Below are 24,666 nucleotides of genomic sequence, written 5' to 3'. Positions count from 1 at the left end.
CGGAGTTTTGCTCTTGTTGCCCAGGTTGCAGTGCAGTGGCACGATCTTGGCTCACTGAAACCTCTGCTTCCTGGGTTCAAGAGATTCTCCTGCCTCAGCCTCCTGAGTAGTTGGGGTTACAGGCGCCCACCACCACACCTGGCTAATCTTTTGTACTTTTAGTAGAGACAGGGTTTCATCATGTTGGCCAGGCTGGTCTCAAACTCCCGACCTCAGGTGGTCCACCTACCTTGGCCTCCCAAAGTGCAGGGATTACAGGCGTGAGCCACCGTGCCCAGTCTTGGGTTTTTTGGTTTCTTTCTTTTTTTTGAGACAGTCTTGCTCCGTTGCCCAGATTGGAGTGCAGTGGCGTAATCTCAGCTCACTGCAACCTCTGCCTCCCAGGTTCAAGCGATTCTCATGCCTCAGCCTCCCGAGTAGCTAGGATTACAGGCACATGCCAACACGCCTGGCTAATTTTTGTATTTTTAGTAGAGATGGGTTTTTGCCATGTTGGCCAGGATGGTCTCAAACTCCTGACCTCAGGTGATCTGCCTGCCTTGGCCTCCCAAAGTGCTGCGATTGTTAAGTGTGAGCCACTGCACCTGGCTGAGGATGGGGTTTTGTGGAGGTCTTAATTTGGGTTTCTCCAAAAGCAGCTGTGGAGGGAAGGATTGGAGGGAAAGTTGGAAGGGATGGAGAACATTGGTAGGGGAGGCAGGAAGAGACACAGATAAGAGAGAGCAGACGATAAAGGGTATTTTATCAAGCCCAAACCACTGTGGGGAACTGGGGATTCATCCACTGGGGAACTCTGGAGCCCGCAGAGGCCATGCATTTCCAAGTTAGCCCAACAGACAGGTGGGGGACCATCTCCTATCGGTAACTGGCCGAGGGCTGCTGGAGTGGGAAGTGGGCACGAACCCCCCTGGCTTCCAACACTTGCCACGCCCATACCAGGGCAGAGTCGCACCAGTGGTCTGAAACTGCCCAAAGGCAAATATTTTGGGGCTGACACCTAGGCTGGTCTCAAACTCCTGACCTCAAGTGATCCTCACCCCTTGGCCTCCCAAAGGCCAGTCCTACTTGTGTCACCAGGGTGAGGGTGATGGGATATGGACCTGGCACCCATGGTGGCTGCTACGTCCTCCCTCCTCAGGCACATTCATCCCAATATGACCCCTCGGCGGGCATCACAGCCACTCTCCTGTGCCAGTGCCCCCAGAGATCAGACAACAATGGTTCTAGTCCAAATCGAGTTTATTTTTCATTTTCATTTTTTTTTTAGACAGAATTTTGCTTTGTCACCCAGGCTGGAGTGCAGTGGTACAATCTTGGCTCACTGCAACCTCCACCTCCTGGGTTCAAGCAATTCTCCTGCCTCAGCCTCCCAGATAGCTGGGACTACAGGTGCGCGCCACCATGTCCAGCTAATTTTTTTTGTATTTTTAGTGGAGACAGGGTTTCACCATGTTGGCCAGGCTGGTCTCAAACTCCTGACCTCAACTGATCCACCCGCCTCGGCCTCCCAGAGTGTTAGGATTATAGGCATGATCCACCACACCTGACCCAAATTGACTTTAATAAAGAGCTTGAGAGATGCCCAGATTAAGGAGGGAGTGACCAGGAATGCTGGGGTCTGGAACGGGGCCCAGCTGAGTTCTGAATCAGAGAGCAGTGGGACCTAAGGGTCCCTGATCTCAGAGGGTCCCTCCTGTCTCAGGGTGAGGACCCAAAGGGTGTGGGTCCTGGCGAGGGCGAGGAGGCCATCGTAGGAGCTTTACTGAGATGGTATTGAGATGCCCCAAGCACCACGTAGGGGGATTACATTTGGGTTTCTGGGAACGAAGAGCTGAGTTACGGGAGAGAACCCGAAGGATCTCAGCGGGGAAAGGACTAAGGGTGCAGGGTGTTTCACAGAAACAAACAAGGGGCCTCGATTTCACAGAAATCATCAAGAGGGCTCCTTGTGGGTAGAAGAGGGGTATCACAGCACCCCAAATATTGGGGTCTGTTCACCCCTCTGCAGCCATTCTGGGGTTTTAATGTAAGACCCCAATGGCAGGATATTCCACATACATTATCATGGTTTTGCAACATTAGCATACGCTGGCTGTCCCGCAGGACGGTGGGGACTGGAAAATCAGTCCAGGGTCTGGGTTTGAGTCCTAAGAGGACAGGCCTGGCGGCGCCACACGGCTCCTCTTCAACAGCTGCCGGAGCTGTAGACAAGGCAAAAGAGGGAGAGAAGTCTGTCAGGTTGGAAGCAGAGGTGGGGAAGCCACGCCATGCAGAGGGAGGGGTTAGAGAAGAGAGGTTCAGTGGGGCCCGTTGGATTTGCAGGTCAGAGGTCCAGAGTCAAGACTTTGGAAGAGCCAGGTGCAGGGGCTCACGTCTGTAATCCCAGCACTTTGTGGGGCTAAGGTGGGCAAATCACCTGAGGTCAGGAGTTCAAGACCAGCCCGGCCACCATGGCGAAACCCCGCCTCTACCAAAGACACAAAACTTAGCCAGGCATGGTGGCGCGTGTGCCTTTAGTCCCAACTTGGGAGGCTGAGGCAGGAGAATCACGTGAACCTGGGAGGCAGAGCTTGCAGTGAGCTAAAATTGCACCACTGCACTCCAGCCTGGGTGACAAAGCAAGACTCTGTCGCCAAAAAAAAAAAAAAAAAGATTAGGGAAGGAGGCTGGGAGAGTGATAGTTCATGCCTGTGATCCCAACACTTTGGGAGGCCAAGGTGGGAGGATCAATTGAGGCCAGGAGTTTGAGACCAGCCTAGACAACATGTGAGATCCCATCTCAAAAAAAAAAAAAAACAAAATTAGCTGGGTGTGGTGTTGCCTGCCTGTAGTACCAGCAACTAGAGAGGCTGAGGTGGGAGGATCCCTTGAGCCCAGGAACTTGAGGCTGCAGTGAGCTGTGATCATGCCACTGCACTCCAGCCTAGGCAACAGAGCAAGACACTGCCTCAAAATAAATACATAAATAAAAATAAAAATAAAGATGTGGGAAGAAGGTCAAGGCCTGGGTTCATACACTGAGAAAGGGTCAGGAAGCAGAACTTCAGTGAAGGGAAAGGGGCTACTGGCTGGGGGTTCCCACCTGGGGGTGAGCAATGAGAGGGAATTGAAGGGAACAGGTAAGAGGTCAAAAGTCACATCTGAGGTCAGGAGCCAAGGTTAAGGGGAAGGGGACAGGAGGTCACACTTGGGGATCAAAGGTCACACCTTGAGGTCAAGCAAGATTCAGGACTGGGAGTACAGGTCACACTGTGAGGTCAGGGTTGGGGTAGAGATCAGAGAAGTCACCATTCTGGGGTAAGGGATGAAACATTGAGGTCAGAGGCACATTATAGAGTCAGAGTTGCCTGAGGGCTGAAGTCACCTTCCAAGATTAGAAGTCATTCTCTGAAAGTGAGCACTGGGTGGGGCAGGGAGGTCATCCCGCGCCCGAGAGCTCAGAGGCCACTCTACAGGCAGGCTCAGTGCTTACTCACCCCCTCAGGGCCCGGCCCGGGACGCAGCAGGTGAACAGGCTGCTCATTCTCCAGGTTGCGCAGTGTGGGGTCCGCCCCAGCTGCCAACAGGTGCCGCACGATGGCCTCCTGGGCCGGCCCAGGGGGCAGGGCAGCCGCCATGTGGAGGGCTGTGTTCCCGTGGGCCTGGAAAAGTAAGGGGAGGGCTGATGGGGATCTGGGCTCAGCTGGCCCAGGCCTCTAAACTGCACTTCAATTTCTGCCTTGTCCACGTCCTGTACTTGTCCTTTCACATCCCAGACCTCCCCCAGCCACAGCCACGCTGCACGCATCCCTGTGTCCATGGCCTACACGTTCCGGGGCAATCTATGTCTGCTTCCTACACATTCCCCTGCAAATCCCACACATCGTCCCCTCCATGTCCACAGCCCCCAGGACCCCTAACATCCCATTGTCCCTCTACTGTAACCCACACAAACTGCACTTCCCAGCCCCAGCTCCCACCTTCATGTTGACAAAGGTCCGCAGGTCTCCCCGGGGCAGCTCCAGCAGCAGCTGAACCAGAGTGGGGTTGGCAGCCTGCACGGCCAAGTGCAGAACTGTCTTGTTGCTCTTGATCTCCTAGGGGGAGGGGAATGGCAGAGGTCAGGGCCAGCCTCACACGCACGCACCTTCCCACTGAATCCAGGAGCCTTTAGACACCCTGATCCTTGGCGGAGTGCAGTGGTTCACACCTGTAATCCTAGCACTTTGAGAGGCTGAAGAAGGAGGGCCACTTGAGGCCAGGAACTGGAGACCAGCCTGGACAACACAGCAAGACCTCATCTCTACAAAAAATAGAAAAATTAGCCAGGTGTGCTGGTGCACACCTGTAGCCCCAGCTGCTTGGGAGGCTGAGGCAGGAGGATCATTCGAGCCTAGGAGTTCAAGGCTGCAGTGGGCCATGACCATGCCACTACACTCCAGCATGGGTGACAGAGTGACACTCTATCTCAAAATAAATAAATAAATAAATAAATAAGTAAATAGGATGCTGGCCCTCCTCTGCAAGCCCCACCAAGAGTGCCTTATTCAGTTGTATGTCTTGTGCACTGCACAACACCCGTCTCAGGGTGTACCATTCACACCATACACCTCCCAGAACTGTACATTTCTTATGACAATTTTCACACCAGTGTCTGGGAAAGAGATTCTTTTTCCAGTTCTTCAAAGCAACTGCCTTGGCTACCTGCCCTCCATTCAACACATTAAACTGCATTCCGACCCACACAGACTGTACTTTATCTACAAGGACAGGAGTTGGCAGCATTAATCAGTGGACTAGCTAATATTGCAATACTGCACCACAATATTGAGCTGTTCCCGTCATATTTGGGGGAAAATAAAAGACATTTTCTAAAATGAAACCTTTTTATGTGTCTTTAAGGAGTTTGCAAATGATAATGAATGTTAAACATTTTATGTGTTGATAACAGGGCAAAACCACCTAGTTTGCTCATCCAAAAAATGAAGACAAAACCAAAGCTCTAGATTAAGAGTGATTTGAAAAGATGTAACATCATAATATGTGTGCTTACTTGGATCTTGATTTATTTTTTAATGAAAAAAATTATCATTTTATAGCCAAAAGCAAATTTGACTACAGCCAGGGTATTTGGTATTGCAAGAAAATCTTTAATTTTTTAAAGACAGAGTAATGATACTGAGGTTTAAAAAGTTCTTTTTTTTTTTTGAAGGGCACAGGGGCTCGTGCCTGTAATCCCAGCACTTTGGGAGGCCGAGGCAGGCGGATCACTTGAGGTCAAGAGTTTGAGACCAGCCTGGCCAACATGGTGAAACCGTCTCTACTAAAAATACAAAAATTAGCCAGGCGTGGTGGCACGTGCCTATAATCCCACCTACTTGGGAGGCTGAGGCACAGGAATAGCTTGAACGTGGGAGGCAGAGGTTGCAGTGAGCCAATATCACACCATTGCACTGCAGTCTGGGCAACAGAGCAAGACTCCGTCTCAAAATACAAAAGTTATTTTTTTTGTTTGTTTTTTGAGACGGGGTCTCACTCTGTTGCCCAGGCTGGAGTGCAGTGGTGTGACCATGACTCACTGCAGCCTCAACTTACTGGGCTCGAGTGATCCTCCCACCTTAGGCTCCCCAAGCACTGGGATTACAGGGAAAGAGTTCTTATCTTTTATTATTATTATTACTATTGTTGTTGTTGTTGAGAGACAGGGTCTTGCTCTGTCGCCCAGGCTGGAGTGCAGTGGTGTGACCATGACTCACTGCAGCCTCAACTTACTGGGCTCGAGTGATCCTCCCACCTTAGGCTCCCCAAGCACTGGGATTACAGGGAAAGAGTTCTTATCTTTTATTATTATTATTACTATTGTTGTTGTTGTTGAGAGACAGGGTCTTGCTCTGTCGCCCAGGCTGGAGTGCAGTGGCAACACCATGGCTCACTGCAGCCTTGACCTCCCCAGGTTCAGGTGATCCTCCCACCTCAGCCTCCTGAGTACCTGGGACCACAGGCACGCGCCATCAAGCCCAGCTAATTTTTGTATTTTTTTGTAGAGATGCGGTCTCCCTATGTTGCCGAGGCTGGTCTCGAACTCCTGAGCTCAAGCAATCCACTCACCTGGGCCTCCCAAAGTGCTTGGATTACAGGCATGAGCCACCGCACCCAGCCATCTTTATTTTTTTTTAAATTTATTTGTTATTATTACTAAAAATACAAAACTTAGAGGGGTGTGATAGCACATGCCTGTAGTCCCAGCTACTCGGGAGGCTGAGGCAGGAGAATCACCTGAACCCGGAAGGTTGCAGTGAGCCGAGACTGCACCACTGCACTCCAGCCTGGGTGACAGCGAGACTCCATCTCAAAAAAAAAAAAAAAAAGAAAGAAAAATTTATTTGTCCTGTTTTCAGAGAAATACTCCCTGATTTCTGAGTTCTCCCAGAACCCTACCACACAGTTAATTCTTCCTCTTCATCATCTCTCACTCAACTTAAATGTAATTTCCTCAGAACGACCTTCATCGTGAGCCCCGCATCCAACATAAAGCCAGTCTTTTCATTGTCTAGGAGCTCCTATATTTCCGAGGCAGCTCTCATCCCGATTTGTAATTATGTTCGGTTCTTTGTTTACTTATCATCTCCTCTCTTTTCGATTAAATTGTAATGTCTAAAAGTACAAGAGAGTGGTCTTTTCTTATTAAAACATTATAGGTAGCTGGGCACAGCAGCTCACACCTGTAATCCCAGCACTTGGGAGGCCAAGGCTGGGGAGTCACTTGGGCCCAAGAGTTCGAGACCAGCCTGGGCAACATAGCAAGACCCCATCTCTACAAAAAATAGAAAACAATTAGCCGGGTGAGGTGGCTCATGCCTGTAGTCCCAGCTACTTGGGAGGCTGAGGTGGGAGGAATGCTTGAGGCCGGGAGGTCGAGGCTTCAGTGATTCATGATAGCACCATGGCACTCTAGCCTGGGTGACAAAGCTAGACCCTGTCTCTAAAAAACAAACAAACAAAAAGCAACTTTATGCCCCATCACAGCACACTGGTAGCCACATCATACGTGTCCAAAATTCTGAGTGAAGAAAGGAATGAATTACCAAAGTATCAATTCCACCTTCTCTGTATTGCCCAAATGATCACTTAGCTCTACTTTGCAACCATTAAGAGCCTAGATTGCCATCATTCATTTCCAGACCCCGCTAATAATGCCTTATCTTGTCTCTACTCAGCCATGCCTGTCCTTCCTACAGTCCATCCCCACCATCTAGCTAACTCTGCTAAACACCGCTATTCTTTAAAGATATACAAATATTTATTGAAAAAAAAATGCGTTTGAATTTGCTTAAAAATCACATGAAAGTGAGAGGCCGGGCGTGGTGGCTCATGCCTGTAATCCCAGCACTTTGGGAAGCCAAGGCGGGCGGATCACGAGGTCAGGAGATCGAGACCATCCTGGCTAACACGGTGAAACCCCGTCTCTACTAAAAATGCAAAAAATTAGCTGGGCATGGTGGCGGGTGCCTGTAGTCCCAGCTACTCGGGGGGCTGAGGCAGGAGAATGGTGTGAACCCTGGAGGTGGAGCTTGCAGTGAGCTGAGATCATGCCACTGCACTCCAGCCTGGGTGACAGAGCAAGATCCGTCAAAAAAAAAAAAAAAAAAAATCACATGACAGTGAGAGAGCGGATGGGGGCAAGGCTGGCCATGAGTCGCTGGTTACTGATGTTGGACACAAGGAGTTCATTCTACGATTTTCTATATTTTATTGGTGTTCAATATTCTTTAACTAAAAAAATATGTTTTGGCTGGGCGTGGTGGCTCATGCCTGTAATCCTAGCACTTTGGGAGGCCAAGGTGGGCGGATCACCTGAGGTCAGGAGTTTGAGACCAGCCTGGCCAACATAGTGAAACCCTGTCTCCACTAAAAATACAAAAAAATCGCCGGGCGTGGTGGTGCATGACTGTAGTCCCAGCTACACAGGAGGCTGAGGCAGAAGCATCGCTTGAACCCGGGAGGCAGAGGTTGCAGTGAGCTGAGATCACACCACTGCACTCCAGCTTGGGTGACAGAGTGAGATTCCATCTCAATAAATAAATAAACATTTTTTGTGGATGTTTAATTATCTCAGCCAGCCTATGAAGGAGCTACTGTCACAAGAAAGGAATAGAACATAATTAAAAGCTAGGTTCTAAAGTCAGACTACCTGGGTTCTAATCCCATCTCTGACACTCACAAGCTGTAAGATTTTTTAGGCTGGGTGCAGTGGCTCACAACTGTAATCCCAGCACTTTCAGAGGCAGAGGTGGAAGGATTGCTTGAGCTCAGGAGTTTGAGACCTGCCTGGCCAACATAGTTAGACCTTACCTCTACAAAAAAGTAGCCAGGGGTGGTGGTGCATGCTTGTGATCACAGTTACTTGGGAGGCTGAGGTGGGAGGATCACTTAAGTGCACAAGGTCAAGGCTGCAATAAGCTGTGATCCAGCCTGAGTGACAGAGTGAGACCCTGTCTCAAAAAGATTTTTGAGGCCAGGTGCAGTGGCTCACGCTTGTAATCCCAGCACTTTGGGAGGCCAAGGCAGGAAGATCACCTGAGGTCGGGAGTTCGAGACCAGCCTGGCCAACATGGAGAAACCCTGTCTCTACTAAAAATACAAAATTAGCTGGGCGTGGTGGTGGGAACCTGTAATCCCAGCTACTCGGGAGGCTGACACAGGAGAATCGCTTGAACCCAGGAGGCGGAGGTTGCAGTGAGCCGAGATTGCACCATTGCACTCCAGCCTGGGCGACAAGAGCAAAACTCTGTCTCAAAAAGAAAAAAAAAAGATTTTTGATTTCCCGTGCCTCAGTTTCCTTATCAGTAAAATAGAGAAAATAGAAAGAGTACACATGTCAAAGGGTGTTTGTGAGGTTTCAATAAGCTAATCTGAAACTCAGTGCTTGATGAATGAAAACTAAGTGCTTGATAACATACCCTAAGGTCAGTAATATTATTCCCAGTTAACAACTAGGGGCCGGGTATGGTGGCTCATGCCTGTAATCCCAGCACTTTGGGAGGCCAAGGTGGGGGGATCATTTGAGGTCAGGAGTTTGAGACCAGCCCTGCCAACACGATGAAAGCCCACCTCTACTAAAATAAAAAAAAAAAAAAAAAAATTGCCGGGCATGGTGGCATGCGCCTACAGTCCCAGCTACTCAGGAGGCTAAGGCAGGAGAATCGCTTGAACCTGGGAGATAGAGGTGGCTGTGAGACGAGATTGCACCACTGCACTCTAGCCTGGACGACAGAGTGAGACCCTGTCTCAACAAACAAACAAAACAAACAAATAACAATAACAACAACAACGACAAAACCCTGCAGGGCATGGTGGCTCCCGCCTGTCATCCCAGCACTTTGGGAGGCCAAGGCAGGTGGATCACCTGAGGTCAGGAGTTCAAGACCAGCAGGACCAACATGGAGAAACCCCGTCTCTACTAAAAACACAAAAACTTAGCCAGACATGGTGGCTCATGCCTGTAATCCCAGCTACTCGGGAGGCTGACACAGGAGAATCGCTTGAACCCAGGAGGCGGAGGTTGCAGTGAGCCGAGATCACATCATTGCACTCCAGCCAGGGCAACAACAGCAAAACTCCCTCTCAAAACAAACAAACAAAAAACCCCCAAGGCACAGAGAAGTGAAGTAACATGTTCAAGGGCATGCAGCAAAGAAGAGGCAAAGTCAGCATTTGTCTGGAGCTCCCGGACATCAAAGTGGCCCCATTCCACACAATCTCCCAGGGACCAACCGCCCACATCCCAGCTCACCTGGCTGGTGTGATTAGCACCCATTTGCAGCAACATGTGGACACAATCCAGTCTGTCTCGGGCCTGCGTGCTCAGCACCCGGGGGCAGAGGTCAGAAGGGCGCATAGCAACGTTAAGGGCCAGGATGGCCGTGTGGAGCGGGGTGAGGCCTGCAGAATGGAGACAGTAAGGGACTTGCATCTGTTGCACCTACCTCGCCCAGTCATACCAACCACACCAGCCCTCCCTACACCCAACTTACCCTCGAAGTCTCTGGCTTCCAGGTCAACCTGGACCCCGGAGTTAAGCACAGCCTGGGAGGAAGAGAAGACAGAGTACTGGGTAAGGTTATCCCCTGGCCTCCTGACCCTGGAAGCCAAAATCCGGGCAACCAGTCTACCCCCCAGACGAACCCCTGCCTGCCAGTTGGCCGTACCAAGAGAACTCCTGGGAGCCCGTAGGTAGCGGCCACGTGCAAGACCGAACGTCCCTGATGGTCAGTGGCGTTGGGCTCTGCTCCCAGGTTCAGCAGATCCTCCACAATCAGGGGCTGGTTGGCAGCAGCCGCCACCAGGAGAGGGGTCTGCAAGTCACAGGAGAGGTCAGGCTGGGCTCCTGGTTCCCTCCTGTCGGAAAACCAGGCTCCCAGCCCCGTCTCCCCTCAGCCCCAGGAGCTAACCCCTGATTCCCCTCTTCTCTAGGATCCAGGGGTCCAGGCCCCAGGCTCCCTCCTCCCCTGAACCCAGGAGAGTTCAGGCCCCAGGCCTCACCTTGCCCTTATGCTCACGAATGTCAAGACGCCGGTACACCTGGAGCACCTCAGCCGCAGCGTACGCCGCCCAGCGCAGCCCCCGAGCCGCAAACAGGTGAAGGAGCCTGAGGACAGACGGGGGACAGGCGTGAGAACAGCCCCCGCCAAGCCAAGAGTCTGCAGACAACCCCATCCCCTATACTCACGTGTCCCCCTCCTCATCCTGGGCCAGCAGCTGCTGTGGCCCCAAAGCCAGTATGTGAGCTCGGGCCGCCTCCAGCGATGGTCCAGGGACCACAGCGGGGAACTGTGGGGGTCCCGAAGGGAGTGTAGAAACTCTCCAGGGTCCTGCCTGTGGTAGGGAAGATTCTGCATAGAACCGGGTGTCCGGGGGGTCCTGAAGGGTGCAGGTGGTGGGGAGAGCCAGTCAGCTGAGAACTTTCCCATCCCAAGCCACCACACACACACCTGCCTGCAGAGCCCCTGGGTATCCCATCTATGCCAAGTGACTTTCGACCTTTAGGCCTCAGTTTTGCCCATCTGGAAAAGGGGATTTTTTTTTTTTTTTTTTTTTTCCGGCACAGAGTCTTGCTTTGTCACCCAGGCTGGAGTGCATCGGTGCAATCTCCACTCACTGCAACCTCTACCTCCTGGGTTCAAGCAATTCCCCTGCCTCAGCCTCCCGAGTAACTAGGATTACAGGCGCGCGCCACCACACCCAGCTAATTTTTGTATTTTTGGTTTCACCATGTTGGCCAGGCTGGTCTCAAACGCCTGACCTCAAGTGATCCGCCTGCCTTAGCCTCCCAAAGTGCTGGGATTACAGGCGTGAGCCACCACACCCGGCCTGGAAAAGTGGATCGTAACTGAGCTCCAGACATCTCAGAATACTGCAGGAGTGCAAATGCAAATTTTTAGGGGCCCTTCAGCATCCTGTACCCACTCTGTATCTCACCTCCATGCCCTGGGGAAATGGGCACGGCTGCCCTGGGTCCGAGGGTGGGTAGAAGTCAGGAGGCAGGAAACTTTCGGCAGCAGAAGCAGGGCAAGAGTAGGGGCTGTCTGTGTAGGCAGCATGCGTGCTGGGGTCCCAGTCTGGAAAGCCCATGGGGAGACCCAGGCTGCTAAGTCCAGAACCCACAGTCTCCGAGTGTGCTGGGAAGGGAGGGTGGCCTGCGTGTAAGAGGAGGGGCAGGGGCAGGTCTGGTTACCAGAGTTGGGGACTTCACATCCAGGGGTAGAGGGCCTGGTGTCTCCCAAGGTACTGAAAATTAGTACTTCTGGGACACCAAGTGCCTGGGATCTGGATTCCTAGGACACTGAGGAATTGAGGGCCTGGACTCCTGGGGCACTAAAAAGGCTGGAGCCTGGGCCCTGGGGTTCTGTAGGACCATATGCATAGACTACTGGACTCAGAGAACCTAGGAAATCAGACTGCTACTGAGTTCCAGCAAGAATGAGGGCCTACCAGCCTGGGCAACATAGTCAAACCCCGTTTCTACAAAAATTTAAAAAATTAGCCGAGCAAGGTGGCATTGCCTGTGGTCCCAGCTACTTGGGAGGCTGAGGCGGGAGGATCACTCAAGCCCAGAAGGTTGAGGCTGCAGTGAGCCAGGTAGTGCCACTGCACTCCTTCCAGTGCCAGGGCAACAGAGTGAGATCCTGTCTCCAAAAAAAAAAAAAAAAAAAAAAAAGGGAAGAATGAGGGCCTGACTCCTAGGTGTCCCAAAGTTCTGAGAGCTGGGATGTCTGAGTCCCTTAGGGAAGGGGGATGGGGAGGCTGGGAGCCCAGAGAACTTACCAGTCACAGCCTCATTCACAGATGGGGTCAGGGGCTGCTCTGGGGGAGGGAGAAATTGCCCCTGCAGAGACAAAAGCAAAAAGGAACCCAGGTGACTATCTGGCAGATTCCTTCGTTCTGTCTCGGATCTATAGGACATTTCGGTCAGGACCACCCCTCTCATCAGCCCCGAGTGCCTCCGGCAAGCCGCTGAGTCCCTACGGGACAGCACGGGGCCTCCTGAGAGCTGTGGCCCCTGGCCTTACCTGCACCCCGCCAGCGTCCGGCTGCTGCTGCTGGCGGCGCCTCTGCTCTTCCAGAAGCTTCTTCACGGTTTGCGTTGGGCAGTGACTGCGCTCACCCCTGCTAACTGTGCGGGAGAGGGCGGGGGGAGAAGTCATCAAGGGTCCTTAAGTCACCTAAATGTGGCGGGGGTGGCGCGGGGGGAGTGGGTTTGAGCACCCTCCTCGCCCTCCCGCGCGGAAAAACTGGCACATAGATGCCGCCTGACTCCTCCAAAGCCATTAGAAGATTTGGGGTGGGGCATCCGCCTCCGCCGTTTCCTTCCTTTTGCTCCGCACTTTCCCTCTGACCCAACTTTCCACCAGCGTTGCGGAAAGTGAGGAAGGGGGAGGAGGGCACCCCTCTGCAGCAACCACCCAACTTCCGTAAAAAAATTCCACCCCCAGATATCCCAGTTTTGAAGTCAGCGGGTTGGTGGGGGTCGGGCCCCAGGCATCACTCCCTAGACGCACATCCAGGTTCCCAACATTTTTTTGCCCTAGAACCTGACTCGGAAATCAGGAGTCCCCAGCGCCCCTCCTCGAGAAGTCAAAGGCATCACCCTGGGCCGGGAGCGGTGGCTCACGCCTGTAATCCCAACACTTTAGGAGGCCAAGGCGGTTGGATCACCTGAGGTCAGGAGTTCGAGACCATCCTGACCAACATGGCGAAACCCCGTCTCTACTAAAAATATAAAAACTGGCCGGGTGTGGTGGCGGGCGCCTGTAATTGCAGCTACTTGGGAGGCTGAGGCAGGGGAATCACTTGAAGCCAGGAGGCGGAGGTTGAGGTTGCAGTGAGCAGAGATCACGCCACTGCACTCCAGCCTGGGTGACAGAGAGAGACTCCATTAAAAAAAAAAAAAAAAAAGTCCCATCCATACAGTCTCGCTTTCAGGCCCCAGGAGTCTGTACCCTCAGTTCGTTCCTCTCGAGGACCTGGGAGCCCCGGTTGCCAAACTCCTTATCACCACCCAGAAAGACAACCCTCACCCTTGAGCCTGAATTCCGGCGGAGGAAGGGTTAAGCGGGGATTGCTGGGGGCGGGGGCGGGAGGAGGCGGCTCGGAAACCGCCCGGACGCGGCGCAATGACGCCACGGCGCTCACGCAAGGGAATCTTCCATCCTCCCCTTCCCCCTAGGCCTGTGCCCCAGGTGTCCTGCTCCGAGGCGGGGTGCGCGGCCGAGCGTGGCGCTCGTGGAATCCCCGCGCAAGGGGAATTCCTGCTCAGACCCGCACGGGTGGCGATCCGGAAATCCCAGGGCGGGGCAGAGGCAGGGTCACCGCCAGCGTAGACCCCTGAGGCCAGGCTCCGGACCCTTCCCCACCGAGACCCGCGCCGATTTTAAGCAACCACGCCCCCCAGCGCTCAGCCCAGTCCCTCCTTCTAGGGTTAGGAGTCTCGGCTGCCAGCAACCCCTAGCACCTCCAAGGACCCAGAGGTCCAACCTCCCAGCCCTTTCACCCTCGGGGCACCGCGATACTAGATCCCCAGACCCCTGCACCCCCAGGACCCAGAAGTCCGAGATCCCAGCCGCCCCTCCGTCACGATCCACGATCCCCTCCTCCTCCAAACACCTAGGACCCTCACTCTCGGGACACAGGACTGACGCTCCAGCTCCGTCCCTCAGGGCCTCGGGAGTCTTTCGATCCTCAGTCCCTCACTCTCTTAGCGGGCCGAGCGTGCCCTACCCGCACCCGTTACCTCGGGGATTCCTTGGCGTGGATTGCGGGCCCCCAGGGCCGCGGCCTCGGCGCTGCGCCAGCCTCGCTGTTTCCCCCGCGGAGCCGCCGCCGGGTCCCCGATCTTAGGTCCGGTACCCGCGAGTTTTTAAACTAGGGGTTCTGGCACCGCCCAGTCCTGGGCAGGGCCCGCCCACAAGCCTGGGAGTCCCCGGGTCGCGCTCCGGCGAACGCAGTCCCTGAATGGGCAGGGTGGACTTGGGAGGCGGACTACTAGGTCCCTGGGGAAGGAGGGAGCTGGGGTCCAGATCTTTGGTCTGAAGGAGCCTAGGGTACTGGGCTCCAAGAGGAGGGGTATACTGGGGGGCCTGGATTTCTTTTCTAGTGATTCTCTCGCCTCAGCCTCCCGAGTAGCTGACACTACAGGCGCCAGACACCACGCCTGACTAATTTTTGTATTTTTAGGACAGACGGGGTTTCACCATTTGGTCAGGCTGGTCTCGAACTCCTGACCTCAGGTGACCCACCTGCCTTGACCTCCCAAAGTGCTGGGATTACAGGCTTGAGCCGTGGTGCCTGGCTGGGGCCTGGATTTCTGAGTCTGTCCAAGGGGGTGCTGGAGGCTTTGTCTCCTGGGTCCTGCCCATGGAGGTAGGGGTAGGAGTGGGAATGGAGATAGGGGTAGGGGCAGGGAGAATATTACTGGGTCCAGAGGGAGGGGAGGACTGGGGGTCTAGACTCCCAGAGAAAGGGCCTGTGGGTAACGGTATAGGGTGTGGCTCAATTTCTTCCTCTCCCCTACATCACCCTTTTCAGAGGTCTGGTTTCATTTACTCATCCATCATTTAAAATAATTCATTGCAGCAGAGGCGGCATTTTGCTGGGTACTGTGAACTAAGTAGACAGGAATTCCCAGCCCTGGAGCTGACATTCCAGTGGGAGGCCACTGTCAGTTTCACTTAGTGACCTTTCACAGCACTGACCACGTTGGCCCTATTTCTCCCCTGCTTGTTTGCTTGCTTGCTTTTCTTTTCTTATTCTTTTTCTTTTTCTTTCTTTTTTTGGAGACAGGGCCTCACTCTGTCACCTAGGCTGGTGTGCAGTGGCAAAGTGGCGAGATCTCAGCTCAGTGCAACCTCCACCTGCTTCAGTCTCCCAAGTAGCTGGCATTACAGGAGCCTGACACCATGCCCGGGTAATTTTTGTATTTTTGTAGAGATGGGGTTTCACCATGTTGGCTTGAACTCCTGACCTCAGGTGATCCTCCTGCCTTGGCCTGCCAAAGTGCTGGGATTACAGGCATGAGCCACCACGGTGGTCTCTCCCCTGCTTTCAAGATGCCAAGCTCTCCGGTGTCCCCTCCCTTACTCCCTCTTTCTCCATTTCCCTGGCAGAGTTCCTCCTCTTCCCCCATTCAATGTGTGTTGGGATGGGGGCAGAATCCTGTCTGCACTCACTTCCTTGGTGATCTCACCCAGTCTTGTGGCTTTAAGTAGCATCCATAAGCCATCAACCCCCAAATTTACATCTCCAGACTAGCCTTATCCCCTGAACTCCTAAATGCAGTGAGGTCATTCAGCATCTCCACAGGGAGATTATCAGGCATTTCCAACTCCGTGTGCCCAAACCTCGTCACTTTCCCCGCAAACCCACTTCCCCACCTTTCATCTCTGCCAGCAGACACTCCCATCTTCTCAGCTTTTCACGCCAGAAGGCTTGGCTGTCTAGGATCCCTCTCAAACACACCCACATCCATTTCATCAGCAAATTTTGTTGGCCGTACCTCCAAAATATTTCCAGATCTCCCTAGCCTGCACCGCTGGCCACCTGTCATTCCCACTTGGCCAGGCCAGCAGCCTCCCTGGTCTCTCTGACCCTCCCCCTGAGTCAGTTCACCAAAGGCAATAACAGAGACACCCCCTCAACAGACACAGGAAGCAGATGGCTTTGACACCAGCAGGGTGACATCCGCTATTGCTACTTCTCTGCTCCCCCACAGTTCCTCGGGACTTCTCTGGACCACAGTCCTCTACCAGACCCCTGCCAGACCCCAGCCCACCATGATCCATCCGGGTCACATCCTCTTCCTGCTTTTGCTCCCAGGTGAAGCCAGTGGTTACAGGGGATGGTAGGCAGAGTGTTTGTGAGATGGGTGACGTCTGTAGGGACGGGTGCTGAAAGTGGGGTTCTTTTCCCTGCACCCCTTCCCTTCTGGGAGATCCATTTGGCTTCAGAGCCTGGGTCCTTGGGGGCGGGAGGAGGTGAGGCAGGGAGTTCTGGAGGGGCTGCCTGTTAGCATCCCCTTCTCGTGGCTGGGTCTCTGCTGCCACTTCCAATTTCTTGTCACTCTCCATGTCTCTGGGAGTCCCCTTCCCATGTGGCCCTGTTCCATCTCTCCAACATGGAGATTACTTCTCAGGACACTACCTTTCCTTCCGTACACCATATTTTTTGGTTTGTTTGTTTTGAGATGGGGTCTTGCCCTGTTGTCCAAGCTGGAGTGCAGTGGCGCAATCATGGCTTACTGCAGTCTTGACTTCCTGGGCTCAGGTGATCCTCCCACCTCAGCCTCCCGAGTAACTGGGATTACAGGTGCGAACCAACACCTTCAGCTAATTTTTGTATTTCTTGCAGAGATGGGGGTCTCACTATGTTGTCCAGGCTGGTCTCGAACTCCTGGGCTCAAGTGATCTTTCTGCCTCCACCTCCCAAAGTGCTAGGATGACAGGCATAAGCCACCGCGACGGACTGAGCATTCTGTTCTGTGGACCTTCTCTCCATCCTCATCTACCTTCTTTCTCTTTCCACAGTGGCTGCAGCTCAGACGACCCCAGGTGAGAGATCACTCCTTGCTTTTTACCCTGGCACTTCAGGTGTCACTTCCATCCCAGAAGCTTGGCCAGAGGCTCCCAGAACACCCCAGTGGCTCTCCAGGTCACCATCCCACCTCCCGTCCCCAAATCAGACAATCCGTGTCCTTCTCCAAGTCCCAGAATCAGCGACCCCCAGCCTCTGTTCAGGAGTCCCCCGTGTGCCCGCCGCACAGCCCCGAGGGTCCTGGGACACCCAGCCTCTCCGCATCTCTATCTCCTGTTTCATTCCCCAAGCGCAACCCTAGGGAACCTGGGACCCACCCCTCACAGGGGACTTCCTGTCTCCCTGTGACCAAAGCATAGCCCCAGGACGCAGAGCCTGACTGTCTCCCTGTTCCGGCCCCCGCTCTCCAGGCTCCTGTTCCGGATGTGGGTCCCTCTCTCTGCCGCTCCTGGCAGGCCTCGTGGCGGCGGATGCGGTGGCGTCGCTGCTCATCGTGGGGGCGGTGTTCCTGTGCGCACGCCCACGCCGCAGCCCCGCCCAAGGTAAGGGCAGGGATGGGCGGGGCCTGGAGGGTGCATGGTGTCCCTAGGGAGGGGGTCCCAGGGAGGGGGCCCTTGGGGAAGCCCTGGAGGAGGTGCTGGGGAAACCCTGGGGGAGGTGCCCGGGGGAACCCCTGAGGAAACCCCTGAAGCAGGGGGTCCCCAGGGAAGTGGAGATGTGGGTGGTCAGGCTTCATGCTTTCTTTCCCTACCCCCAGAAGATGGCAAAGTCTACATCAACATGCCGGGCAGGGGCTGACCCTCCTGCACCTTGGACCTTTGACTTCCGACCCTCTCATCCTGGATGATGTGTGGTGCCGCAGGAACCCCCTGCCCAAACTTTTGGATTGTAATAAAACAATTGAAACACCTGTAGTCGTATTCTTCCTCAAAGAACCCCAGCGTTCCCAAAGCCTCCCTCCCATGAACTGTTTCTGGATCCAAGGCCCCCTTGGGACCCCCACATGTCCCCCATCCCATCAGCCTAAGGATCTGGCATAATGTTTTTGTGCTTCATGTTTATTTGAGGGCAGTATTGGGGAGAGGTCTGGTCTCTCAGGGACGGTACTCTGTGGGTCTGTATCACGGTAGGAGTTGGAATGAGGTGCGGGGTGGGCTTCAGGAATGGCTGGATCCAGGTATCAGGTTGCTGACTGTCATGATTCGGGCTCATTTGTAATATGGCCTCTGTGTGTTGAGGTCGCTGTAGACATCCGACCTCTGACCCTGGAGCTCCTAAAAGGATGGGGACCATCAGTGGAAGGGACCCACCAAATAAAATCCAGCCTTCAGGCTTCTCCCAGTGGCCTACAAGGCCCCGGCAGCTTCTTCAGCTTTATAGCCATGGAAGAGATCTGGGTTTTATTCAAGCGCGTTCAATGTTCCCCCCTTCTCCTCTGCCTCATCAGTACGCCCTGGCCTCAGGGCCCCTGCATGTGCTGTTCCCTCCACCTGAAACTCTGTTCCCCTAGATCTCCTCTCCCTTCAAGTCTCAGTTCACGTCACCTCCTCAGAGAGGCATTTCTCAATTTCCCCTCTGTAGTTTCTTCCCCCCACACTCCAGTCACTGTAACAAAAGCCTGTTTATTTCCTTTACTGTGCCTCCCAAAATTATTGTATTAGTTCATTTGCTTCAAGTTTGTCTTAACTATGACATAAACTCTGTCACTGTGTCCCCAGCATCGAGCACTTATAGGTGCTGGACACATCCACAGAGGGAATGAATACATGAATACAAAGCGTAACGCTTTGCCCTAAAATTTCACTGCCACCAGTAACTGGAAAGGCCCCTCGGTCTTCTGGATATCACAGAGCCAAACCTGAGGTTCTTAGACTTCACAAAGAAACTTTATCCACAAGTGAGGTGAATAGGCAAAGCTGGCCGCAGATAATACATCAGACTCCACACAGCGGGGTTCACACTTGGGGTGGGGAGAGGATCTATGTGCCCCCCCAGGGGCAAGCCTCACACAGAAACCCTAAAATTATATATAATGACTAGTCTGGGCATGCATTTTCAGGGGTGGGGTCTTAGAGGATCTCATGACCCCCTAAAGGGTTAAAAAGGAACATTGACAGAGAGGAGGATAGATGACTAGATTCTCTTGTATACACCATAGTTTTTAAAAAGAGCTTCAGCCAGGCATGGTGACTCATGCTTATAATCCCAGCACTTTGGGAGACCGAGGTAACGGGATCTCTTGAGCCCAGGAGTTTGAGACCAGCCTGGGCAACATAGTGAAAACCTATCTCTACTTTAAAAAATAAATAAATAAATAAGGTTGGGTGTGGTGGCTCACACCTGTAATCCCAGCACTTTGGGAGGCCAAGGTGGGCGGATCACGAGGTCAGGAGATTGAGACCAGCCTGGCCAACATAGTGAAACCTCATCTCTACTAAAAATACAAAAATTAGCTGGGTGTGGTGGCATGTGCCCGTAGTTTCAGCTACTCGAGAGGCTGAGGCAGGAGAATCGATTGAACCTGGGAGGTGGAGGTTGCAGTGAGCTGAGACAACGCCATTGCACTCCAGCCTGGGTTACAGAGTGAGACTCCATCTCAAGAAAAAAAAAAAAAATTAAAGAAAAGAAAGAACGAAGAGCTTCAAGAATACGCAACCAGCACGTTTGCTTGTGCCTGTAATCCCAAGATTTTTGGAGGCTGAGGTGGGAGGATCACTTGAGACCAGGAGTTTGAGACCAGCCTGGGCAACATAGTGAGATCCCTGTCTTTTCTTTTCTTTTTTTTTTTTTTCTTTTTGAGACGGAGTCTCACTGTCTCCCAGGCTGGAGTGTAGTGGCATAATCTTGGCTCACTGCAACCACCAACCCCCGGATTCAAGCGATTCTCTTGCCTCAGCCTCCCAAGAAGCTAGAATTACAGGTGCCTGACACCATGCCTGGCTAATTTTTGTATTTTTAGTAGAGATGGGATTTCACCATCTTGGCCAGGCTGGTCTTGAACTCCTGACCTCGTGATCCACCTGCCTCAGCCTCCCAAAGTGCTGGGATTACAGGTGTGCATCACCATGCCTGGCCAAAAAAACTTTTTTTTAATTATAAAAAACACTTACACTGCTCTCAGATTATATACACAATTCTGTATTTTTTGTGTGGATTTTTCTGAGGATTTTAGATTTTCTTAGTTTCTCAAAGGGATGCAGGGTCCTCAAACCCCAAAAAGAAATTGTAGGACTCCTCCCTTTAGAGTTACCAAGGTAGGGCTGAATGATATTCTCTGCCCTACTGAGAGCATCTCCCAGAAATCAGTCGTCCTAGGGCTGGGTTTCTTCCAGAAAATTCCTGGCCTGACTTCTGGCAAGGTCTGTGCTTGCACGTACAAAGGTAAAGACACCCTTTTTTTTTTTTTTTTCAGACAGAGTTTCCCCCTTGTTGCCCAGGCTGGAGTGCAATTGCGTGATCTTGGCTCACTGCAACCTCCGCCTCCCGGGTCAAAGGATTCTCCTGCCTAAGCCTCCCAAGTATCTGGGATTACAGGCATGCGTTACCACACCCAGCTAATTTTGTATTTTTAGTAGAGACAGGGTCTCACTATGTTGGTCTCGAACTCCTGACCTCAAGTGATCCACCCGCCTCAGCCTCCCAAAGTGCTGGGATTACAGGCTTGAGTCACTGTGCCCAGCCCCTCTTCACACATTTTAAGTTGACCATAAGCTTGTCAGTTTTGGACAGATGTCCCATGTGCCCTCAAGGTTTGGGGGTGCTTCAGGGAGAGTGGCTTTGAAGTCCCTCTGATGGCATGAAGGAGTATTGGGCAGATATCCCCAGACAGGAGTGAAATGTGAGGAGGACAGTCTGGTTTTCTCACCTGATAAGGCGACTCCGTCTCAGTGATACGCTGTTTCCGGGTCGCTGCTGGAGGTGAGGGGTGTTGTGAGGTGTAGACACAGGCAGAGTGGTGAGTTGAGGGTGTTTTGTCATTTCCAAATCAGCACCTCCATTACCATCCCTTCGGGTGTTTGAGATCTGGGAGCTTACCCAGCTGCCCACCCCCATCTAGGCAAGTCCTTAGGTTGTCCCCTGCTAGCCCCACTCACCCTCCGCAGCCCCTCGCCCCCGAGGGACCAGCCGGCCCAGGAAGTACACAGCCAGGGCGATGAGCACTGTCAGCACCAGGTCCCCCAGCACGATCCCTGCCAGCACGCCCGGGCTCACCGTAGAGCAACTACAGTCTGCAGCACAGGGGTCAGGGGAGGTCAGTGTGCGCTGGGAACTGTGGGGAGGGGGTCAGAGGCGGGGAGGTTTGGAAAGGGTGAGGGAGGGACGGAGACAGGGAGGTCTTTGGGAGGAAGGGAGAGGGACCGCTGGGTCTAGGCCTACCGCTCTGGGCCTGGGCCTGGACAGGACGGAGACCTAAGGAGGAAAAAGAAGGTAAACTGAGGCACAGAGTTACGATGGGGGTCGAGGAGGCAAGTTTAGAAGCTGGGGAGGGTGGATCCTGACAGCCAGGAGGTAAGCAAGGGGGAGAGTGTGTCTGGCGGGACTCAGGGGGCTGGCGTCTGGGCCACTGGACTATGTGTGTTACCTCTGCACAATGTGTTCTGTGGCAACACTCTCAGATGTCTCTTCCCCACTACTTGTAGCGGATGACGAAACTTGGGAGCTCCGGCTCTGGGAGAAACCCCCAGGCTTTGGGAGGCTGGGGACCTGCTCCCATCCCAACACCCACTTTTCGTTCTCTCGTTTCACCCCGCTCCCTGCCCTGCCCCAAGCTGAGCCCAGGGACCCGGGAGGCAGGTGCGGAAGCCCCCAACTCACCACCTACAGCCAGCAGGAGAGGCAGGAGCAGGAGCCTGCTGCAGGGTTCAAGGCCCCCCATGAAGCCGGATGCTGCTGGACACCACAGTGTAAGGGCCGGTGGGATGTGGCGCAGCGTCCAAGCAAGTGAAGGAGGAAGTCTGAGGCGGGTGGTGGCAAGAGGGAGGAGGGGACAGGGGAGGAGAGACAGAAACAACACCCAAGAAAGAATCAGGCCCAGACACCCAGGGGCCATGCCACAGCCCCCCAACAACTGGACGTGAAGGGCAAGGGGTACACGAGGTACAAACTTCATTTCCATCCCCATCAGGGGTCAGACATCGTCTTAACAGGAGGGTCAGTGTCATGACCTTCCTCTGGCTGATTGAAACCAGCTCTGCCTCTACCTGGCTGGGCAACCTCGAGCAAGTCACTCCATCTTTTTTTTTTTTTTTTTGAGATGCAGTTTTCCTCTCTTTGCCTAGGCTGGAGTGCAATGGCACGGTCTGGGCTCACTGCAAGCTCTGCCTCCCAGGTTCAAGTGATTCTCCTGCCTCAGCCTCCCAAGTAGCTGTGATTACAGGCGCCCACCATCACGCCCGGCTAATTTTTGTATTTTTAGTAGAGACAGGGTTTCACCATGTTGGCCAGCTGGTCTCAAACTCCTGACCTCAGGTGATCCACCCACCTCGGCATCCCAAAGTGCTAGGATTGCAACTGTGAGCCACAGCACCCAGCCCCAACCTTCCTGAGCCTCAGTTTCTTCATCTGTAAAATTAGGAGTAAAATGGGATCTACTTTTTACACTTGTGGGGATTAAATGAATTAAACTTCCTAGAACAGGGTCTGACACTCACCAGTTTTTTTTAAAGCATCAGCTATGATGATTATCATTTAATCAGCAGAACCTTGTGCTGTTTAAAGGATATTAAAAGAGCCATCAGCATGTGGGCACTAATGACATGGCAGGCACTCTGTCCCAAGCATTAAATCATTCAGTCCCCGCAATGCCCTTCTGGGGCACATGCTCTTATCATCCCCATTGTTCAGAGAGGTAGAGACACTTGCCTAAGGCTGCACAGCAAATCAAGGTGGAAATGGAACCCAAGACCCAAAAGCGGGTTTTTGACTAGGGGAGAGTCGGGGTAGGGGGGAAAGATGAAAGATGGGAAAGGAGAAAACAGCGGCAAAGCTGAGAAAGAAGGTGAGAGGAAGGCAGTGGCACAGACACAGAGGCGTGGCTGGCGGCTTGGGGAGAGGCAGGTGGCTGGCTCTCCTGCTGAATGAGGAAGTGGCTCGGAGCAAGGCCCGAGGGAGGCCACCCCAAGGAGACGGGGACTTCTAGCCCCCAGCTGGAGCCTGGGGCTGGGGCAGGAGGAACCTGAGGTTAGGGTGCTGGGAGATGAGACAGCTGCAGGAAGCCTCCCTCCCCCATCCACACGTCACATCCACCGCTCCTTGGGCCTGGGCCCAGAAGAAAAAAGGGGAAACTGGATTCTGGTCACAGGGCAGATGCCCAGTGGCCCATGGGGGAGGGGAGGGGAGGATATTTGGAGCCTGGAGGAGGGTCAGGTTCCAGCTCAGGCCACAGTCACCACTGTTCAGGTCTGTCCGAGTACCGTCCCTGAAAAACCCAAGCCTCTCCCATTGTGTCCAGAGCGAGCATGGAGGGAACAGACCCTGTACGTCCTCTTGGGCACACCAGACCACCCAAGGTGATGGAGCAGAGTGGGCGAGGGGGCAGTCGGAGACCAGAGCAGGGCTCTGAGCCAAGAGGGCCCTGACCTGACTCAGGGGTTCACGGTTCCCTCTGGCTGCAGGTGTGGAGCAGACTGTGGAGGCAGGGACTGGAGCAGGGAGGCCAGGCTGCTGGGATATTTGTGAGGATATTGTGAGGTCTATTAGCATAACGCCTGGTTGAGTTCAAGACCAGCCTGGCCAACATGGTGAAACCCCGTCTCTACTAAAAATACAAAAATTAGACTGGTCACGGTGGCTCACGCTTGTAATCACAGCACTTTGGGAGGCTGAGGCAGGCAGATCACGAGGTCAGGAGATGGAGACCATCCTGGCTAACACGGTGAAACCCCATCTCTACTGAAAATACAAAAAATTAGCTGGGTGTGGTGGCGGGTGCCTGTAGTCCCAGCTACTCAGGAGGCTGAGTCAAAACAATAGCTTACACCCGGGAGGCGGAGGTTACAGTGAGCTGAGATTGCGCCACTGCACTCCAGCCTGAGCGACAGAGCAAGACGCTGTCTCAAAATAATAATAATGACGATAATAATAACATTAATAATAAAGGGCCAGGAGCGGTGGATCACAACTGTAATCCAATACTTTGGGAGACCAAGGTGGGCGGATCACCTGAGGTCAGCAGTTCAAGACCAGCCTGACCAATATTGAGAAACCCCGTCTCTACTAAAAAATACAAAATTAGCCTGACGTGGTGGCACATGCCTGTAATTCCAGCTACTCAGGAGGCTGAGGCAGGAGAATCTCTTGAACAATAGCTTGAACCTGGGAGGCGGAGGTTGCAGTGAGCAGAGATCATGCTATTGCACTCCAGCCTGGGCAACAAGAGTGAAACTCAGTCTCAAAATAAATAAATAAATAAACAATAATAAACTTTCACTCCTGCTCTAAAACTTACCTTGGTTTCTCACTCTGCCTTATGCCCCTTGGTCAAATTCATTTTTGAAGGCCGGCACAGTGGCTTACGCCTGTAATTCCAGCACTCTGGGAGGCCGAGGTGGGCAGATCACGAGGTCAGGAGATGGAGACCATCCTGGCTAATACGGTGAAACC

The 24,666-nt window shown here is 53.3% G+C and overlaps 3 protein-coding genes across 10 annotated transcripts; 1 reads left to right on the top strand and 2 right to left on the bottom strand.

The window, feature by feature from the left end:
* Positions 1-1,543: 1,543 nt before the first annotated feature.
* On the bottom strand, positions 1,544-16,013 carry NFKBID (nuclear factor of kappa light polypeptide gene enhancer in B-cells inhibitor, delta). Of its 2 annotated transcripts, none has more exons than XM_011984841.1 (12): positions 15,909-16,013; positions 12,549-12,652; positions 12,304-12,364; positions 11,458-11,675; positions 10,709-10,854; positions 10,522-10,627; positions 10,188-10,334; positions 10,014-10,065; positions 9,773-9,921; positions 3,960-4,076; positions 3,477-3,641; positions 1,544-2,201 (listed from the first exon to the last, which is right to left on the bottom strand). In XM_011984841.1, the coding sequence occupies exons 1-12, from the start codon at positions 16,006-16,008 to the stop codon at positions 2,148-2,150; spliced, it is 1,419 nt and encodes a 472-aa protein (XP_011840231.1). In that variant the 5' UTR covers positions 16,009-16,013; the 3' UTR covers positions 1,544-2,147. The 2 variants fall into 2 exon arrangements, with proteins under 2 accessions (XP_011840231.1, XP_011840232.1); XM_011984842.1 differs by lacking the exon at positions 15,909-16,013 and adding an exon at positions 14,270-14,478.
* A 168-nt stretch (positions 16,014-16,181) lies between these two features.
* HCST (hematopoietic cell signal transducer) lies at positions 16,182-17,974 on the top strand. Of its 4 annotated transcripts, none has more exons than XM_011984840.1 (4): positions 16,182-16,350; positions 17,058-17,120; positions 17,475-17,606; positions 17,825-17,974. In XM_011984840.1, the coding sequence occupies exons 1-4, from the start codon at positions 16,308-16,310 to the stop codon at positions 17,860-17,862; spliced, it is 276 nt and encodes a 91-aa protein (XP_011840230.1). In that variant the 5' UTR covers positions 16,182-16,307; the 3' UTR covers positions 17,863-17,974. The 4 variants fall into 4 exon arrangements, with proteins under 4 accessions (XP_011840230.1, XP_011840229.1, XP_011840227.1 ...); XM_011984839.1 differs by having other exon boundaries at positions 16,190-16,350; positions 17,822-17,974; XM_011984837.1 differs by having other exon boundaries at positions 16,232-16,375; positions 17,822-17,974.
* Positions 17,975-18,104: 130 nt separating this feature from the next.
* On the bottom strand, positions 18,105-22,015 carry TYROBP (TYRO protein tyrosine kinase binding protein). 4 transcript variants are annotated; one of them, XM_011984833.1, is made up of 5 exons: positions 21,880-22,015; positions 21,442-21,474; positions 21,159-21,293; positions 20,930-20,976; positions 18,105-18,338 (listed from the first exon to the last, which is right to left on the bottom strand). In XM_011984833.1, exons 1-5 carry the CDS (start codon positions 21,938-21,940, stop codon positions 18,273-18,275), a joined length of 342 nt encoding a protein of 113 aa, XP_011840223.1. In that variant the 5' UTR covers positions 21,941-22,015; the 3' UTR covers positions 18,105-18,272. The 4 variants fall into 4 exon arrangements, with proteins under 4 accessions (XP_011840223.1, XP_011840224.1, XP_011840225.1 ...); XM_011984834.1 differs by having other exon boundaries at positions 20,930-20,973; XM_011984835.1 differs by lacking the exon at positions 21,442-21,474.
* Positions 22,016-24,666: the final 2,651 nt, after the last annotated feature.

The sequence above is a fragment of the Mandrillus leucophaeus genome, unplaced genomic scaffold (assembly GCF_000951045.1).
Source record: "Mandrillus leucophaeus isolate KB7577 unplaced genomic scaffold, Mleu.le_1.0 Scaffold274, whole genome shotgun sequence".
In the NCBI taxonomy this organism is placed as follows: Eukaryota; Metazoa; Chordata; class Mammalia; order Primates; family Cercopithecidae; genus Mandrillus; species Mandrillus leucophaeus.
The sequence above is the reverse complement of the archived record's forward strand: the minus strand, read 5'-3'. Positions and strand labels throughout refer to the sequence as shown.